Here is a 19882-nt window from a genome sequence, read left to right as displayed (position 1 = left end):
TTTGGCTAAATTATAGAAAATATTACTCAACCTTGTAAAAATGCTCTTAAATCTTTAAAAGTTTTTGTTTGAAAATATCTTTAAAGTTAGTTTTGGATAAAAATTATTAAAATTTTATTTAAAAAATACTCTGAACTATTGAAAAGTTTTAAACATACCATCGAATATAAAGAAAAAAAAAACTATCATTTTGTATAAGAACTAAAATTGTTAATATCTTCCTGGAAAAACAACTCTAAACAAAAAATGTCATTCATCGTTAGTATCGTGATAAATTTATTTGAAATCGTTAGGTTTTATGATATTTGTTTTATGGCTTCAGTATAAAAAATGTCAATGTTTTGAAAAGAAGATGATATATGAAAATGCTGATTCTACACTATACTTTCTTCATTGGTAGTTGCTTTTATGTTATTCCCGTTGAGGTATGCATTTTGTATGAAAGGTAGGGTTACTTTTTATTTATTTATTTTGACTTGAGGACACCTAGTACTTCAATTAGAGTTTGTCATTCGGTTTATCTTAAGAGACACTTGAATTATCTTATTGTAGTTGTTTCAACTTATGTTAGAAGAAGGAAATATATACATACTTCATTCTCCTTACTATTATGCATTTTTATTTATTGAAAAATGATTCTCTAAGTCAAGTTACAGTCAACATTTATCAATTTCAAATAAATTTAGCATTACACCAATGATAAGAATAATTTTTTTACCTATAATTCAAGAACATTTTTTAAACTTTTCAATAGTTATGTAAACTATTCCATCTAAAACTAACCATTTCAAAAGTTTATGATTATATATATAGTTTAACCTTTTAAGGCTAACACAATTGTCAAAAGTAGCAGTGGGCAGTGCATACCAGGCCATCACCCTCGCAAACCTCTTCTTTCACTTTCCAATGGCCAATTTTCTCCGCAAACCTTCTCTACTACGTCTCTATGCTCAAGACCTCCGGAATTTCGCACACAACAAAACCACTATTGGCCTCAATTTCCTTTCTTCTCTCTCTCAATCCCCTCAATCAACCAACCATCGGACACTCGATTACCTAATCCACACCATCGGCCTCTCCAAGGATTCAGCTCTCGCCGCTGCCAAGAAAATCCATCTCAAACCATCCTCGGATCCCGACTCTGTTCTTGCTCTCTTTAACGCCTATGGATTCACGCCCTCCCAGACCGCCAACATCTTTTGCAGACAACCCAGACTCCTTCTTGCTGATCCGGACAAAACACTCAAGCCCAAGTTCGAGTTTCTCTCCAAAAACGGCATATCTGGTAACTTTCTCGTCGACTTAATCTGTAGGGAGCCACATATTCTTCGAAGGAGCCTGGACAAGAAGATTGTTCCATGTTTTGATTTTCTAATAAATTTCTTTGGGTCTACTGATTGTATTGTTTCGTTATTTTGTACTACACATAGGACTCGTGTTTTGCACACGTTTTCTGAATTTATGGCTCCTAATATCGAAGTATTGAGAGCTAATGGGGTGCCCGATTCGAGCATTGCTAAACTGTTTTGGAAGCGCCCAGTTGCACTGTCCAGGGATGTGAAATGGTTTACTGACATTGTCGAGAAGACGAAGGAAAGGGGGTTCAATCCTTCGAGTTTGATGTTTATTAATGGGCTGTGTATAGTTTCATCGATGAGCAAGGACAGATGGTTATCGAAACTGCATATTTTTAGAAGTTATGGGTGGTCAGATGAGCAGTTTCAATCTATGTTTCTCAAGCAACCTTGTTTCATGAATAGGTCCGAGGAGGGTTTAAAAAGGGCATTGGATTTCTTTATGAACAAATGGGACTGGACACGGGAAGAAATTTACAGATACCCAATTGTGCTCATTCTTAGTTTTGAAAAGAGGGTGATGCCTAGGTCGTCTATCCTTCAGCACCTCATATCAAAAGGTTTAATCAAGAGGAAGAGTCTTGGCATGGCATTGAAAATTTCCGAGCACGAGTTCTTGGAGAAGTTTGTTATGCAGTATCTTTCAGAAGATCCCCATCTATTAGAGATGTACCAGGAGAAGAAGAAGATTGCGATATAACGAAAACTTTCTGCTTCACTTCAAGCAATTTGTCTATTCTGCTACTAACTCTGCACTTCATATTATGAGGTAAACTCGTAGGTTTGTGTGCAATGGTTGTGAAATTTCTCACATCTTAGAACTTTGTATTTTGATCTCTTAGGAATGTACCAACTTGCATGAGACTGCGCCAAGAGAAGTAACTAATTCTGATGCTTAATTTTAAAGATTGATTGGTATTCTCATTGATGATTGTGGAGTTCATCTTCCATTTACCATTTAGAGAGAACGGTTGTTGCCTTTTGTTCGCGGGGTGTGTGCTCTTAGTGTTGTTTTGAAGTAGTTTGTATCTCTTCGTTTCTTTGCTTTCTTTTTCTTTCTGTTTTTCTCTCTTCCAATACCTTTTTGAAGATTGTATGTATTCTTGACCTTTTTTCTGCATAATGATTTAAATGAGATTTTTTACATAAAGTAAAACTTCTTAGCCATTTTTTTTTTCAATTGTACACTCATTTGACTTTATATAGTTTTTTCTATGATTTAAAAAGTGATCTTCAATGTGAATATTGTTTATATAGGTTTAGAAAAACATTATTTGATTGGTAGAGAATTTTTTTTCAAATTTGTATTTAACGTGAAAACCGAAATAAATAGTTAAAGATTTTTTAAAACTGTATTCAATGAGAATATATAGTTTTTTAATAAAATTATCTGATGATTTAGATTTGAACTAATTACTAAAAGAGGCAAAAAGGAAAAAAATAATAATGCATCTCCCGTAAATATAAAATGTAATGAAACAATGTGAGTAGTGAGTGAAAATTTTGAAAACGTCTTCTCCACAAAATTTTGAAAACAAGTACCAAACTAGCTATCTTTAAGATGTTTCTTTGGACAAATAATTCTTTTGAAAAATTAAAGACAAAACAAATAATTCTTTTGAAAAATTAAAGACAAAACAAATAATCTTTTAAGAACTAAAATAGACCATTTAAAATTTGAAAGAAAAAAAAAAAGAGACATTGCAATAAGATTCCCTAGCTTTCCTCTAAACCTCTTTTAAGATAAAAATAACAAATAAATAGCATAAAGTAGCTAAACTAGAATATAGATGTATTAGCAAATCTCCGGCTCCCTATAACAATATTTTGTCAAAGCACTCAAATAATTTATTTAGAACAATGTTTTAAAACTAAGCTCTAAGAAAGAACCTCTTTAGACACCCATTGCCTATAATATAATGAAATCCAATTATAATGACCATTAAATTTGAAACTAGAAAAGAAATAGGTTAGTCTACCAAAGATGGTGTGATAACTGATAAGCCATGAACGACATGTCGTACCATGGAGAAACAAGTGTGTGATTAATGTTTATATATTAACATCTCAAACAAAAAAAAAAAAAAAAGGAAAATATGAACCCCATAAAACATTAAGCTGTCAACTACCTATCTGCTCCAAGTCCAAGGCAAAACCTTTGCTTTGAAAATGAAATTCTTCATAAACATTTTACTCTTGCAAATTAGGACCTTGATGTGATGTAGGCCATTTTCCCTATTTTTCTTTTAACTTGGAACAGAATCTTACAACAACCTGTGATATTTCAATTTTAACTTGGCTTCTTCTTCCTGTTCCTCTGGGATTTTGCTTGTGGGGATGGTTTATGGAAAAGGATTTGTGTATCAGGGTCCATGGTAAAAATTGTACACAGCAAATTAACTAATGGTGACACAGGTAATGTAATGTCTTGGCACTGAAATGTGATAGAAGGGTGAATGCATGTTGACCGGATATTTTCGGAAGAACCAAAACGAAAGTGTTGTGCATAACCAAACATTGGAGACAGCTGCATTGGCACCTGCAATAAGAAATAATAGCGTAAACAAGCATGCTTACCCACACTAAACATTTCGTGAATCGAAATGTGAAGCTCAAGAGAAAAGAAGGTAATGATGTTGGCTTCTGCTCGCTTACATATTATGCGATCTTCATTTCTGGCTCTTCGTTCTGATTTCCTCAACCTTAAAAAGTTCTTGAATATTTCCTAATTTCATACATAATTGAAGAAATGGACACTAGATCCTTGTTTAGAGCTGAGCCACCAACGATCCGCTTTATACAATCCGACAGTCTTGTGTAATAAAGGAGCAGTTGAGTCAAAGCCGCCCTTAGGATTTCCATTCCACAAAGGAAATTACTGAAAGAAGTGATGACATCTTTGTGCATCAACTCGATTGCAGCTTTCCATCTGCTTGCAAAATCCTTTACAAGGGGCTCTACTTCAGCCACAGTAATTGGTCGGTCAGGATTTGAACTTAGGTCCTCCGCTGAAAAAGATATTTGTTCTATAAGTTCATCGCTTAAAAAACCAACGAAGTGACCAAAGTCAATAAAGTTTGATCAAGCACTTACAGCCACGGGTTTTAACGAACTTGATAAGTTGGCTAAAATGCTCTGCTAAGAGTTCTTCCTGCATGAAGGCAGTGTATCCTCAGACGACTCACAAAGCATGACAAGAAATTCTAGAACATTATACTTTTGTTATTAAAAAAAGACACGGGGCAGAAGGGACGTGCAGATCACATAAGTAATGTTGGTATCTTTTGATGGGTGCAAATTTTAGCATTTTAGCCAATGTAAAAATATAATACAGATTGGTGTAGCTAGTCTTCATCTCAAAAGAATTTCGATCACTGTTTTTTTCATTCAATTAAAAGGCAAATCGTCAAAACAATAAGAAAACAACAGCGTGAAGGTTAAACCATTTTAGCAATAAACTGCAGTAATCAAATATTAATACCAATAATGCAATTAGATATTTAAAAAAAAAAAACATAGCAAGTTACTTGCCACAAACAAGGCTGTGTTGCTCTTCAGCAGATCCTCGAAGTGCACCAGAATTTTCCCACCCTCCGGACCAGCTTCCTGAAATCAATAAAATTTATCACTGAAGGACCTTCGTAGAGCCATAAACAAACTCATATGTGCTGTGCCCCGGCTCAAGGAAAAAACTGAGCAAATAATCTTGCTCAAGAAGTTTTTTTTTTTTTTTTTTCTCAATGAGGGGTTCAAAATTATGATAAGACCATTTCTTTCCAATGAACTCTAGGAAGCATCATTTTTCTTTTTTACAAAGAAATGAAGTGTGACTGCAGGTTTAATAGAAAAAGGACTGCAAGCCATAACGAGGATAGGTTACGCTCTTGGCATTTCTCCTTCTAAGCTTTTGTGAAATTATAGATTCACATTACCTACTGAATTTCTATTTCATTGATTTCATTAGGAAAAAAAAAGACAATGAGAGCCGATGCCTACCTTCAAGACGGAAATTGTCATATCGTAGTTATTTATAAGAAAAACTGTCTGTGATTTAGCTTTTGAAAAGGTTTTGGCAAGCTTTATAAGCAAATCGTCAATTGCCATTCTTAGCCGCTCCAAGTTCAAATCAAGCTGCAAACATGGCAATGTATATACACATAGTGAGGCAGTGAAAACCTGAAACAAAAAAAAGGAGAATAAGTGTATCCTGTTATTGTGATCTGATCTACCTGTCCATCTCCATATTCGACATTTAAATGGATAAGTGAAGCTGTAAACTCAGCGTATCGCCTCATGACATAGTGAGGATGCACATCATCTTCCCACAATGTCTTTACATTTGCATTCCTCAGACTGCTGAGGTGCATGTCAAATACCATCTTAAAACGAGGCCAAAGAGCAATATTAACCTGCTCAGGATAATCAAACAACCAGGTTATACAGTTCATAAGCAAGCAATACAGTTATCATCAACCATCTTTGGATATCAAAAAAATATAACATTTAAACATTCATGTTCAAAATTCTCCCTTCCTTCTATTTTCAAATCAGCAAATCAGTTCCTCATTTATTCTAGTCATTCTCGAAAGCTCACACAAAGAGGAGGTTCCCAATCATAGCCCACATAAACTGTAGGGGCCATTAACGAACACCATCGAGATTAATGGAACTATCAAGAAAGTTAAGCAGAAGTATAAACTTCCAAGAAACACAGACCTTGTCTAAATATGAATCCAAGCAAGGTATACGCCGCCGCGACATGATGAGCTGGACATATAAACATTGTCAGCCAAAGGATATATCATTAGGTAACAAAAGATGCAACCAAGTGAATGAGGAAGTAGATGTGTTGCAAGATGTTCAACACATTGGAAAGCAGAAAAAATATCAAATAGAAAACTGAATATGAAGATCCTATTTTATATTTTTTTATTAAAAAAAAAAACTGAATATGCAGCAAAAACAATGTCATAACCAAGTTGCATAAACAGGCTTTTCTAGAACAAGTAGCTGATATATCCTGACAAATTATGTAACTCTAAAATCTCGGCAATGATTCTGGGGCCATATCAATTCCAGCGTATTTCATCTAATTAAAAGAGAGGTAACCCATTAAAGGTTTAAAATAGAAGTACATAATTATCAAGATAAAGGCATGCTCTTAGAACTGAAAAGATGTCAACTTGATAAGTGAATTTAAATAATTAGAAATTTCAGAAATGATCTAAATAGTAAGCTCCAACTTGACATGTATTCCTACCAATATCTCCTAATTAAGGCTTATGCCCATTATTGAACTAATATGGAAGCCCAACAGCAACTATTTTAGTTTATTAAGAACCCATATAATTAGCACCAGATTAAACTAAGATCATGTACCTGATGCTGATGAATAATCAGAATCATGAGCATTAGACCAATTGCATCATAACTGTTCGGGAGAATTGAAGTGAAGTGTTCATCAATGACAGCAAAAGGGCCTGATTATTTGAGAACTAATGTCAGATCATGTTAACCTCACCAAATCACTATAATAACAAAAAACCAAGCATCTTCCATTCAATATCTTTTCCTTAGAAGAAAAGTCTGAACTTGTTCAATATGATTGGCCAGAGCTTTCACACAAAATGACTCAAGGAATAAACATAGTTCTCTGTGTGTGTGTGAGAGAGAGAGCGAGAAGACGAAGAAGAAGAAGAGAGGGAGATGCTTCTGCATTTTTATGCATAACAGATTTAAAAAGAAAAGAAATATAAGACCAATAGCATAACCTCTTTGAGGGGTGAAAACTCATAATAAAATATTCAAACTCACATTGGCAACTTAACATCTGTTAGATATGTTAACTGACAATAAGCCAAGGATTCCATCATAATTACCTGCGAAGATGTCATAAAACATGGGTTCTTCCCCAAAAAAATCGTCACAGAAATTATACCTGTGAAGTAAAAAAAAAATTAGAAAATTGACAAACTTGTTACAAATAACACTCTGAAGATAATAAACTAAGGAAGAGTGAACTGTGAAGTACTCAGAAGTGGCAGTGTCCATTAGAAGCTTATGCAAGCTCCTAAAGAGAACTTCATAAGGATACTTAATTGAACTGGCTTCAGCTATATGTGGAATCAGAGCAGGTTCGTCAACTTCCTGAATAGAGTTTACACCAGGACGTGTAGCAAATCCAATTAGTAAAAATCCAAACTTATATATAGATGTCATTTATTAAATGTGAATGTACCCGAACTCATTTGTTCCACATCCAAACTAGTTAAGATTATTATTTAAAGCATCTAATTCTATTACATCAAAATTAAAGTGCAATCTAACAACAAAAGAACAAAAAATAAAGGCTAAAATATGAAGTTCAAATTGATGTCTAATTAGTCTCTAAACTTTAAGAAAGGTTTAATAGGTCCCTCAAACTTTACAAGTATTTTAGTAAATCCCAAAAGTTCCAATTTTGAATCTAATAGGTCTTTGAACGATTTGAAATCTTTTAAAATTCACATATAGACAAACAATTTGAAAGTTTTGGGTCATATTATACATAAAATCCTCCATTCATTTTGAAGAATGTAGTGCATGTTAAGACTTTATGTAGGGCAAAACCCCACGCTTTGACTGCAAAAGCTAGGGCAGTAAAGCGGCCATGGAAGCCCCCACTGGAAAGTGAAAATGTAAGCCCAACGCACTAAGAGTGCGCCACAATTTGAAAAACCTCTCCCTGTGGAATACCACGCCACCCCTAACTCAAGAGGGAAGCGCTCGGCCTTGGGCTTTTTTCTTGCATGTTAAAGACTTAAAATTGAAATTTCAATAACTTATCATACACTTTTAAAATTCGGACCTATTAGACAAAACCTTACAAGTTCAAGGAAAATTTTGTAATTTAATAAATAAACAAATATGCAACTTTACATAAACAAACTCATGGTCAACAACACTAAGCTACTAGTTCAAACAAGAATGAAGAAATGAAGAACTACGAGAAAAGTAAGTCACAAGTTAGATTCAAACACGGGTGAGTGAACAATGTGATCAAGGAGGTTACAAGAATTAAGAGAGTAATAAAACCTTTAATATCTTTATTCTATCACCAAGTGCAAAAACAGCAGATCGGTTCTTCAGTGGTTCCCTGCCTCTCAAGAAAAGACCTGAACTTCTAGCCTCCACCCCAATCAGATCATTAGATGTCGCTATGTCTAACTGTAATTTCTCTAGTGCCTGTATGTAGGCACGAAAATGTGCACTCAAAACCTGAGAAACATGAATATTAGTTTCAATACATCAATAACTCAAATATTTAAACATTAATAATATTGAGACTCGTTTCCTCTTCAAAAAAACAACATCAATAACTCAATACTCATTAGATAAATGATTGTCCCATTAAAAACAGGAAACAATTTTTACTGATGCATAAAAACATGTCAGTGAGCCTGCTGAAAAGCAATTATGTATTGGACAAAAAAACGCATGGCAACATTGGCAAGTAATCATAAGAAAGAGATAAAAGTAGTTGTTGGATCTAAAAATACCCCAAATCATTTATTCTTATGTCCAATTAAATAGGCATTGGAATAGTGTCAACATAATGCCATATCAATTCCAAAATAAGAAATAGCGTAGACTTGAACCATGCAGAAAATTTGTTCTCTGTAGTCTGTACTATGTTCCAATATCTTGAATAGATAAGTCCTTATCACCCCTTGGACCATTTTTAGTACTTACTGTTTGTTACATCAATCACAAGAGATATCATAGCAGCCTACTCGATTCCATGCTCACAAAAAATTTCTGCCAGAAATAAGTGATAATTAGAGAATGAAAAGTGAGGTATGTGGAAACCAATAAGAAATTTCTTCATCTTCTGCAGGGAATATAGAAACCAATGCCAAAGTTTCTGTTGGGAATGAGTGATAAGCACATCTTCCTCTCCCATGGATAGATTCCCTTAAGAGGAATGTGAAGAATTGGTTCCAAATCATTACCACTTTTTATATATTTTTCCTCTATTTGTTTGTGGATTTCAAAATAATTTAAGAGTATGTTTGCAATGACGTTCTAAGTGCTTTTAAGCACTTAAAAATTCATATGAAACCATCTAACTTGATTGGATCCCTTCAATGTTAAGTCACTTTCAGTGCTCTGGAGTTGATGAACTACTTATTGACACTCTAACATGCCTAGAAGGTTTGAAGTATTCATATGGTCTCATTACCTACATGGTACAACTACTGACAAAGTCTGACAAAAAATCCATTGCGAGTTGTTGTGTCCAAGAGGCAATATACTCTTAACATAGTGGGCAACTAGCATCACATCATGACAACATCAGTGATTTGGAACTCCCAGGTCAAAATAAATCAAGAAAACCATGAATTATCCATACATAGAGATAACTCAAAATAATAATTGCATAAATTATCTGAGTAATATATTGTCTAAGGATTTGAATTGGTGTCTTCCTCTTCCACAACACGAAATTAAACCATCCACACCTTTACAAAAACAAATGATGTCTTAAACAATTACCTTGTTCATTGTATCAATATATGCCGTCCGAACCTCGTTGTAAACTTCTTTGCTATGATCCTTGAGGAAAGAAATAACATACCTACATTATCATTAAGATAGCAGAATCTGAAAAGGTATTCCATGATAAACTTTGGGTACACAAAAAAGATGCAAAATCATAGAATAATATTGAGTTCTATAGATAAGAAAGTACATGGGAAGGATTAAATAGATCGCTGTTGAGACACACATTGATCAATTTCTTCATTGTGCATAGAAGGCACAGATTATAATAACAAACAATCAATGAATTAACCAACTATAAGTATACAAGAAGTAACGCAGGAAAATATGGGTGTAATAGAATAGTTTCTGAATCTGCTCATTAAATTACATATAGAAGAAGGCAAAGAAGATCCTAACTTCTGTATCAGACTGGAAGATGGCCAGTGGCCACAGAATTTTCTTCTGCAAAGATCAGTTGAATGGTAGGGAGGTCCACAAAATCTATTTTACAATATTCACACACCCCTGATTCATTAGAGCCATAATAGGATACTTTTATATATATCCGTGAGTATCCAAGTCAACATCTGCGGACCTTGACTAATAACATTTGGGTGTCAAGGAAATTGACCTATAACATTTGGGTGTCAAGGAAACTCGTAGAGAATTAATTCTTAGGTAGGTGACCAGTGACCACTAGATTGAATCCTTAACCTCTTAGCCATTTATTGAGAGTCAAGATTATGTCTCCTTTTCACTATAAGGCCAACCCCTGATGGTTAGAGCTATTAAACCACCAATTCATCCAAAAGCTTAAGTTGGTGGTTAAAGGCAAATTTAATTATATATCACTAACACTCCTCCTCACTTGTGGATTTGAAATATTTGAAAGACCTAACAAGTGGAAATCAATTTTAATTTGGGAGGAAACGACAATGCAGGGACTTGAACATAGAACCTCTCTGAACCACCTGCTCTGATACCATATTAAACCACCAATTCATCCAAAAGCTTAAGTTGGTGGTTGAAGGCAAATTTAATTATATATCACCAACAAGAGCCACAACAGAATGCTAGCATACATGTAAGATAAGTGGGAGATAATTGTAAAACTCAACTTCAACGGGAACCTTTATGAGATGGAGAAGAGAAGTGGTGTCCTCTTAGCACGAGTTTTGACAACGACAGACCTTCAATACACACGATAGAAGAAATGGAGGATTGAGGAAACAAGGTACTTGTGGCATGAACTCTGCTAGGTCTTTTTTCTTTTTTTAATAAGAAACATTTCATTGTTAGATGAAATAAGGGGAAACCTCAGCACCTAGATGTTTGTATTTACAAGAAGCTCTCCAATTGGAAAGAAAAGAAAAAAATATAAAGTATAATGAGTATATGATGCTTAGATTTACACCAAACAAAAGCTAGATAAAACTAAATCCATGAACTGTTCAAAATGAGCGTAGGAATTCCTGAATAATATAAATACAGAAAGTTATTGGAAAATTAACTTTCTGAATATCTGCTTATTCCATAATTGGCAGTCTTTTCATCTGACAACAAATGAAAAGGCAAAAATTTTGGAACTTACTTGTACTTCAAAAGAACACTCTGTTGAAGAATCTGAATATTTGTCTTGGGTTTTCTCAAAGCCTGGAGTTTCTGGACAAGGAAGTCATAGACCTGAAAAACGATAACATAGACAAAATGCATATAAAAGTCCGTCAAATAACAAAAAAATAAACAAAAATTCAATAAATGCTACATATGCAGTTAAATTGGAGATCTAGCTGCACCAAGTTAGATGAGGATACTGAAAAAAAGTTCAGAACTTTCTGCCAAAGAAAAATGATTTTTTCCTTTGAAGTTTGCGAAATAAAACCAAAATAGCAAACAGTAACATATTCTTGAAATCAAAATTCAAAATTTATTGTTTAATCAAGTGACCACATCTTTCATCTCTAAATATGAGATAATCAAGACATCAATCTCATCTAAAAACGTCATTAATTTTAATGACGCATAAATCCAAATATACATGACCAACCAAACTTCCAGAAGTACAAGGGAATGGTAATACCATGTCAGTCTTCACTCATGTTACATTCCTAATATGTCCATTATGTTACATGCTTAATCACCATGGAGGTGTTTGGGGCATGGAGGGGGATATTATAATTTGTGGTTATTATAGTTTGTGGTTTATTATAGTCTGTATTTGGGGTGTAGATTATTGTAATCTATGTTTGGGGAAGTGAGGTATAGTGAAAAGGGGGAGTGAGGAATAGCGACATAGAAGAGATGGGAGGTGAAGAATAGTGAAAGGTGGGAATGAGGAATAGTGACAGATGAGAAATAAGGGCAAGAGTAGAATAGTCCTAATCTTAATCCTAGGATTATGATAACCCCTAGGCAAACATGGAGCACTCCACTCCTTCATAGTCATAGGGTCAAACGCCCCCTACGTGACTGAGAACTCATAATTTCATTCTTAAACAAATTAGAGATTAGAACAACAGGAAGAGGGAAAAAAGTTGCATCCTGTTCCTGAATTGCCGAAGTCAAATCTGGTGTTATAAAAGCTACTCACAGTAAAGCTGGAAGGGGGTTTTGAATTTAATGTCTTTTCTACAAATTTAATTTAACTACTGCTGTACTACCAGAGTCCTGTGAATGAGGTTGGTGTAGATAGCATACTACTTCATAAATATCCCTAAGAAACACAGGCTAACATATATTTCCAAAGGAATACAGCCACTGTGAGACAAAGCACAACCTTAGACACTGCTTTCTGTCGGAGTTTTTCAAGCTCAGGCTGTACATCCTTTAGTGCTTTGGAATTTTTTATCATTGGATCCACTTCTGCGACCACCAATTTCTTACTTAGAATCTCAAGAGTCCTCAAATATTCATCATTAACCTGAGAAAGAAAAAAAGTTCACTGGAATATCAACATAGGCATTTCAATGAGAAAAAGAGAAGGAAGCATGAAGAAATTTCAAATTAGGTACCACAAATTATGCAAGGACAAACGAAATCGAAGAACATGTAATTTTTTTCCCTTCTATTAGAATGAGTGATATTTATTCATTACTACTAAATATATATGCATTTTTAAACAGGAAAACAAAACTGAATTAATAAGAACGATATACAGGAGAAACTTGAAAAAATTAAAGGATACCGAAAACTAATTTAGAGCAAGAACAATAAGAAAATGAGTAGAAAACAACGCCAAGTTCCAAATGGGAGTGAAGTGTACAGATACCGACAATACCTCTCCATCAACAATTATGTCTATCATTCTTGGAGGGACAATGATCTCTTCGACAAACTTTGCCAATTTTGATTCTGCCACCTGAATAAGATTGTAGAGCCTAGCACATGAGAAAAAAATGATAGAGTAGGAAGATAAAATAGTGATGCATGTAGTATGCTGAGTTAAAATAATGAGTAAAACTAAACGAAGATACAATTCCTCTTTTCAACAGAAAGCAACTGCTACAAGAATTCACATGGTGTCTCACCCACAGAAGCATTAAAAAGAAAGAGGAAAGAAAGATAACTTTCAGGAATCCATAAAAGCATTTACTGAGTTAAAACAATGAGCAAACTAGATGAACATGCAACTTTCTTTTCAAAAGAAACCAACCGCGACATGCATTGCCCAAAAAGAATTCTCACTTACAGAAGTATTAAAGAAAAAGAAAGGCAGAAAAAAGAAACTTTTCAAAACCAACTTTTCTTATGAGAAAATTTGTCATTTCGTAGATGATATGAAATTACAAGAGGGAAGGAGAGCTAAGCCCAAAAAGGTCTCATTAACAACTTCTAGAGTACGCGGTGAGAAAGCACATACTATTTAAAAAAAAATGAAAACAACAATTTTCATTAACAACTTCTTGAGTGCACAATGAGAAAGTGCATAATATTTTAGAAACAATGTGCTCGTCCCCACCTGAAAAGAAATGCCAAGAATGGAAAGGATTTCTAAAATAAGCAAGTGAGGAACACCGTAATATCAAAGGTAAAATACTTTACCATCTCTTGGTATTTTATGGCAAGTGTTTAGTGTTAATTTGATAGTATGGGGTTCCATCTCAAAACCAATTGGCAATGAGAGGAGTAACTCAACTATCTTATATGGAGTATGAGTCTCCTTGGATTTCCAATGTGGGACTTTCAACTTCTCCAACATTAAGTTATGATAAGTTTCTCAAGAAACGTTTTTGTTAAAATGCAGAAAATTCAAGGGAAAGAAATATAAGTGAAGATTTTCACACCAATGCTAATTATGTTTTGCTCACTAAATGAAACTAAATCAATGACAGTCTTATTGATGAATAAACAAAGTTGCAAAAAACTCATTATGGGAGATAAAAAGAAAAGGAGAACACTAATGTTATCAAAATATGATAGTTAAAAACTCCAAAATGCCATAATAAAATTATCATAGCACCTGAATTTCACTTCTTCCTATGCCTTGGCATTTTATATAATATAGTAATACTTTTAATCACAAAAATTTCTTTAAAGCTTCTGGAAAAAAAGAATGCATCTGATACGAGCGAAATTGAACAGCAATGGATATTATAAGTAAGCAAGCCATTGTAACGCCTATTGAGATCCAAAGACTTGATTCTTCAGTTTTTTCAAATTACCAATGTAATGAAGTTTCTTCATCCAATCAAGAATACCTTGCGATTCTTGAGCTTCAGACCCATATCCATTGACTTCTCCTGCAGGACTTTAATGTCTGCACTAATAGAACCAATTTCGGCCTGAAATTTTTTTTAAAACATAAATATATTAATTCATTGGAAGAATATCTAGAATGAACAAATGTAAATGGAAGAAACGATGTCATTTTTAGTGGGGAGGTGGGGAGAACAGTCCCAATGAACTCATTTAAGATGATATAAATGAACAATTGAAATTAAATTCAAGGTCAGTGTAATTCCATGTGCATTCAAATCTGAGAAAGATAGCCTAAAGCCCCACAGTATATCATCTAATGAGGATTGACGATCATCCTGAGGAATCAAATGCAACTTAAGAAAACAGGAATCAGGTAGAAATTCAGACTTCAGAGATGGATATAATGACACAAAAACGCTACATGCTAATACAAGCAGATTGTTGCACTTCACTAAAAAGTTAGATATTACTAGGGTGCAAGACAAGCAGCTGAAATACCTGGAAACCACTGAGAAGAGTTTCCATCTGTGATAAGATGTTGTCGCAGTCGCGAATTTGTTCATGAAGCGAGACTAAGTTATCACTTTCTTTAATATATTCCTGCAATGTTTGAACAATTCAAAGTGACCCTTTAATACTGGAACTGTTTCTTCAACAACTCTTTTGTTCATATATGACAAGAAAGAAAACCGAATACTATAATTAATGAACCACAAACATGTAATAGTGTACGCAAGTTTATGTGCAATATTGCTTTTGGTAAGGAAACAAGTCTCTTTACTAACAAAGTGAGTGAGACTGATGCATACCGAATTGAGAGGAATTATTAATGTTTAAAAGCTGTGAATATAAGAAGACGGGTACTCAATTTCATCAATTCTCGATGTCGATTTTCCTTCCACCTTAGGTCGCACCAGCTCCAATTTGAAAATAGTTTCATAGTCATCATTCCCATGGACGATTTCTTCATCTTTGTTTATTTTTTCTTCCTCGTCCAATTCAAGATGTGCAATCTCACATTGATTTCATTTTTCTTTGGTGACTTTGGTTTCGATGCTTTAAATTTCAAAGACGTTTTCTTCCGTTTTTTAATTCTTGTGTGGGTTTCCATATTTTTGTTCGTCACTCAGATCTTTACAATTAATTTCTTGAATTATTTTAAGTTCTTGCAAATTGCTCCACGTTTTGAGTTCTCTCTCCCAACAAACGTTGGGTTTTCTTGATTTCCTTCTTCATTTCTTCAAAAATTTTACAATTGGTGTACAAATTGGGTGTTCTTGGTAAGCTTCTTCATCATAATTGTTGTAAGACCGATTCTTGAATTTTCTTGCATATTTCTCCGTCTTTCTTGGTTGTTCTCTATAGCAATATTAGTCCCAAATTGTAGTTCTTCTACAAAATTCCATTCTTGCAAAATTCTGATAAACCTTTTTTTAAAAAAAAAATTTATGGCATGCTCCCTCTTGTGATCGGCGTCACAAAAAGCTTCCCAGTCTTTCACCAATGGCAGTCAATGTTGGCCCAAACGACTGCTCCAATACCAAATCGACTTATACCAAATGAGTGAATTTTATTAATGTTTAAACGTTGTAAATAGAAGAAGAAAAGTACTCTATTTATAATTGAAAAGCAAACATATCATGATCCTAATTAATAAAAGAAACTAATCCTAATAAACCAAAGAAATTAATCATAATCCTAATAGATTAAGGATTTGACCATACCCTATTCTTACTACGTCAGAGACTAATGCTCAAAGCACAAGAGAGTTATCTAAAGAGCGTTAAAGAAAGACATATGGATCAAGAGACGCACCCATACATCTCAACTAAATTGACACCCCCTTAGAGCCCTCATCATTTCTTACCAACAATCTAAAGGAAAATAAAAATATCCCCCACTTGCATGGTTAACGAAGATTAAAATAGATCTCTGCAAGTGCTGCCAATTTTAATAAGAGAACAGTTACAATTAAATAATTAACAATGCCATCTTGAGGCAGGAAAACAAACATAGATCATGGAATTCTGAACCAACCAACAAACCAAATTATGCTTAGCATCCACCTTGTCCTAATTGACCACATCTACTACTCCCAACATGCCATCGTAAATCTTTAAAGATGTCTGAAAATTAAAATATTTATGAGAGCAAAAAGAAAGTAATAGCCAAAGCGCTCTTGCAGCACCAAACAGAGTACAGATTGATGTCTACAACTACAACATTGCTTGATCACAGGCAAGACAGAATAATAAATTCACTTTTTAAAAACATAAATAACAAAAGTTAAAAGTATTCAGGCATAGAATTGGAAACCTAAAAGATTAAGAAATGTTGACGACAAGAGCTTAGCTCAATTGGCACATGTGTGAACTCAAAACCAAGAGGTTTGAGGTTCAAATCTCCCCACCCGACTTGTACTCAAAAGATTAAGAAATGTTGACAAACCTGTATGGAATCCAGCTCAACCTGCCGCAAATTGTTTTCAACTCCCTTTGTGTACTCCCTTAGTTTTACACCTTTAGAAAGTATGTTCGTAACTACCTGATTAATAAAGAGTTAAAAAAATAAAATTATAATAATGATAATTTAAAATAAAATAAAATAAAAAAATGAGGAACTCTTTCAGCCTTTCAAAATACAGACAACACCGTAAATATATCATAGTACATGATGCAAACTTCCAAAATAGTCAACACGACATTTATACTGAAACCAAAGATAGAGTACACATCTCCAATATTTGACTAATTGATCAGAATTTTTTTGGGATCAAAATACAATGACAACAAGTGATTGAACGTGTTGGTCAAAGATTATATATTTGATGCCTACAGAGAAGAAAAATGAAAATCGTCTTAAGTTTTATGAAAAACAAGCTTTCATTAAGCTGAATGTTCTCCTGTTGGAAGCTCTTAGAGCATTAGGAGAATGTTACTTTCTAAGATTTTTGGTGTTGGTTCATCAAAAGTTTATTTCATAGGGTTTTTAGTTTCTGCATCGTTCAAGAGTTTTCAGTTTGCTCTTTGTTGGTCTTTTATTGGCCGGTGGTTGTTTTCTTGGGTTTCTTCAATAGTTTGTTGCAGCTTTTGTTTTCTCAATAGTTGGAAGAGGCTTGGAGGTCGAAGTTGTTTTGAAAGTTTTCTCTCTTTCTGGTTGTACTTGCTGAATATAACTTTTCTTTTTCTCTCCTTGTAAGTGTCATTTCCTAAACATTTAATCTTTTTTATTACATCAATGAGAAGTTGCTTCTTGTTTAAAAAAATGGCACATTTATAAACTACAGTTAAATCAAGGAGTCTAAATGTACAATAACATATGAAATTTGAAAATAATAAACTGATTGGGGAAAAAGACACTACCACGTGATGTAAGACATGCTGATAATGATTGTAAAGCTAAAGCTCTAATCTCAATCATACAAATATTACACTGAAGTTAGAAATAGCTTACATCATCATCTTTACATTCTTCGAGTTCTTGCTGCAGTCCTTCCAATGAAATGTCATCACTGTACAACGGGACAAATTAATCCTATGATGAAATTTGTAATCCAATGGTAGAAGGTAATAAATATAATAACAAAATAAGCACGTGGTAGTTTTCTTAAGTAATGTCAATCTTAGCCCACTCTGCAATTCCGGCCATCATCAAGGTTAGGACGGCTGGAAAAGAAATATTGTGTATGCTTCATACAGGAATAAGAAACATGAGCTATGGACCTACCTACAAGCGTCTTCCTCGACGGTCAAGTCCCCAACAAATGATTCCAAGTCAAAAACATTCTTCGGGGTCTTGTTGGCTTCATCGTAAGATTGATTCTGCAGCACATAAAGAAAGCATGAGAAAACATATAATAATACATTGCTATCCACTCCAATATTTAATTGAGTTCGAGTTTGAGCTTAGCTAGCACTACGCAGTTTAACTTCCATTTCATCATTAAACGTAAATAAATTCATAATCTTCACTTTTGAAAGGTCTTGTAGCTGATACCAATATCCTCACTTTTCGTACCACTTGAAACACGGTCGTGATTCGTCTCAATTCCAATGAAATTGCTTCTATGATACTCCAACCAAAAATCGCTCAAAAATTATTAGAAGGAATGTAAGTTACTAACCACTTGGTCGATCGCAGTGTCGGCCATACCGTCCGAATTGGCCAAGTGTGCTCAACAGACAGTTCGCCAGCGGGATCTAGATTCACAACAAACCAATCGGGTCATGGAAATACAAAGTCGGAGCTTGTTGCATTCACAGTTAACGATCACTTGATCGTTCACCAAGTAAGCAAACGACAGTCGAGATCAAAGAAGGAAACAGATCAATTTAAGTACAAATGCAAATTTGCATTTCACTGAAAAAATACTAGCTAAATTCACACTGACCCGAGGCGTAGCATATGTTTTGAGATGGAAGAATCGGGTAGGAATGTGAGGGTTTTACAGATCTGAGAAGGGTTCGAACGCCGGAGCCGGCGGAGCCTCTTTGTTGTCCAATTCCTCAGTTGCGTCCCAGAATTCCGAAATTGATCTGAAACGACGGAAACAACTGGACGCCGGTGACTTCTTCAATGTCGTCGAGAGAATCAGAAATGGGTTTCTTGTCTGAAGAATTGAATTTGAATTTACAGATTGCTCGATTAGATTAATCGGAGGAGCAAAAGTTGAAGCAGTTCATGTGTATCCGTAAACAACGTAGCACCCGCGAGATTGGCTTCTACTATATTTACTTTTCCACAATCTTACTTCTTTTCTTTCCCCTTCTTAACACATTTCTATTTTGCTGTCCTCTAGACTTAATTTTTTTTTGTTGTATATCTCAATTTCCAAATAAATAATATTTTTGTATGAGTAGTTTAAATACACTGGAATAGGTATTTTTGTTTTGAAGGAAATTGGAATAGATGACTATTTTAGCAATAATAATTAAAGATATAACAACATTTTAAAAAAATTATAAATATAGCAAAAGATAGATTTGTATCGCTTATAGACTTCATATGTTATACAAGTGATAGACCAATATTTGCAACATGGTCTATCAGTGATTGACTTATATCATTGATAAAATTTGACAAATTTTGCTATATTTGTAATTTTTTTAAAATTGTGCTATATACTTAATTAATTTGAATTTAATTGCTAAATTTGCAACTATCCCTTGTTTTTATCTTCTATATAAGATAATTATTTGTCCGTTTGAGTCAATTTTTTCGACATCCATTTAGTTTGTTTTTAGTCGGTCTAACGCTTGTAAATTTATTTCACTGACATTTTCTTTTCCAACTAATCAACTTTGATT

General features: G+C 34.0%; 2 protein-coding genes across 2 annotated transcripts; one reads left to right on the top strand and one right to left on the bottom strand.

Annotated features, from left to right (window-relative positions):
* Positions 1–830: 830 nt before the first annotated feature.
* On the top strand, positions 831–2342 carry LOC101219073 (hypothetical protein). Its single transcript, XM_004138771.3, has one exon. It carries the CDS (start codon positions 907–909, stop codon positions 2053–2055), a length of 1149 nt encoding a protein of 382 aa, XP_004138819.1. The 5' UTR covers positions 831–906; the 3' UTR covers positions 2056–2342.
* Positions 2343–3272: 930 nt separating this feature from the next.
* Positions 3273–19347, bottom strand: LOC101219710 (vacuolar protein sorting-associated protein 52 A). The gene is made up of 22 exons (XM_011651591.2): positions 18967–19347; positions 18700–18775; positions 18303–18397; positions 18030–18087; positions 17025–17120; positions 15075–15176; positions 14576–14659; positions 13156–13236; positions 12655–12798; positions 11470–11561; positions 9891–9972; positions 8430–8612; positions 7387–7502; positions 7235–7293; positions 6735–6835; positions 6072–6122; positions 5585–5764; positions 5352–5486; positions 4887–4961; positions 4449–4506; positions 4011–4363; positions 3273–3894 (listed from the first exon to the last, which is right to left on the bottom strand). The coding sequence occupies exons 2-21, from the start codon at positions 18724–18726 to the stop codon at positions 4059–4061; spliced, it is 2124 nt and encodes a 707-aa protein (XP_011649893.1). The 5' UTR covers positions 18727–18775; positions 18967–19347; the 3' UTR covers positions 3273–3894; positions 4011–4058.
* Positions 19348–19882: the final 535 nt, after the last annotated feature.

The sequence above is a fragment of the Cucumis sativus genome, chromosome 2 (genome assembly GCF_000004075.3).
Source record: "Cucumis sativus cultivar 9930 chromosome 2, Cucumber_9930_V3, whole genome shotgun sequence".
Taxonomy (NCBI): domain Eukaryota; kingdom Viridiplantae; phylum Streptophyta; class Magnoliopsida; order Cucurbitales; family Cucurbitaceae; genus Cucumis; species Cucumis sativus.
Note: the sequence above shows the minus strand (reverse complement) of the source record. Positions and strands in the feature narration are given on the sequence as shown.

Bases quoted from the DNA above. Each gene is read 5' to 3' on its own strand.
- LOC101219073 (XM_004138771.3), top strand. From the start codon at position 907: ATGGCCAATTTTCTCCGCAAACCTTCTCTACTACGTCTCTATGCTCAA.
- LOC101219710 (XM_011651591.2), bottom strand. From the start codon at position 18,726: ATGGCCGACACTGCGATCGACCAAGTG. The intron at 7,503-8,429 runs GTTTTATTACTC...AACTCTATTCAG, and splicing joins ATAGAATAAAGATATTAAAG to GAAGTTGACGAACCTGCTCT. The intron at 6,123-6,734 runs GTACATGATCTT...TTATATGTCCAG, and splicing joins TGATTATTCATCAGCATCAG to CTCATCATGTCGCGGCGGCG.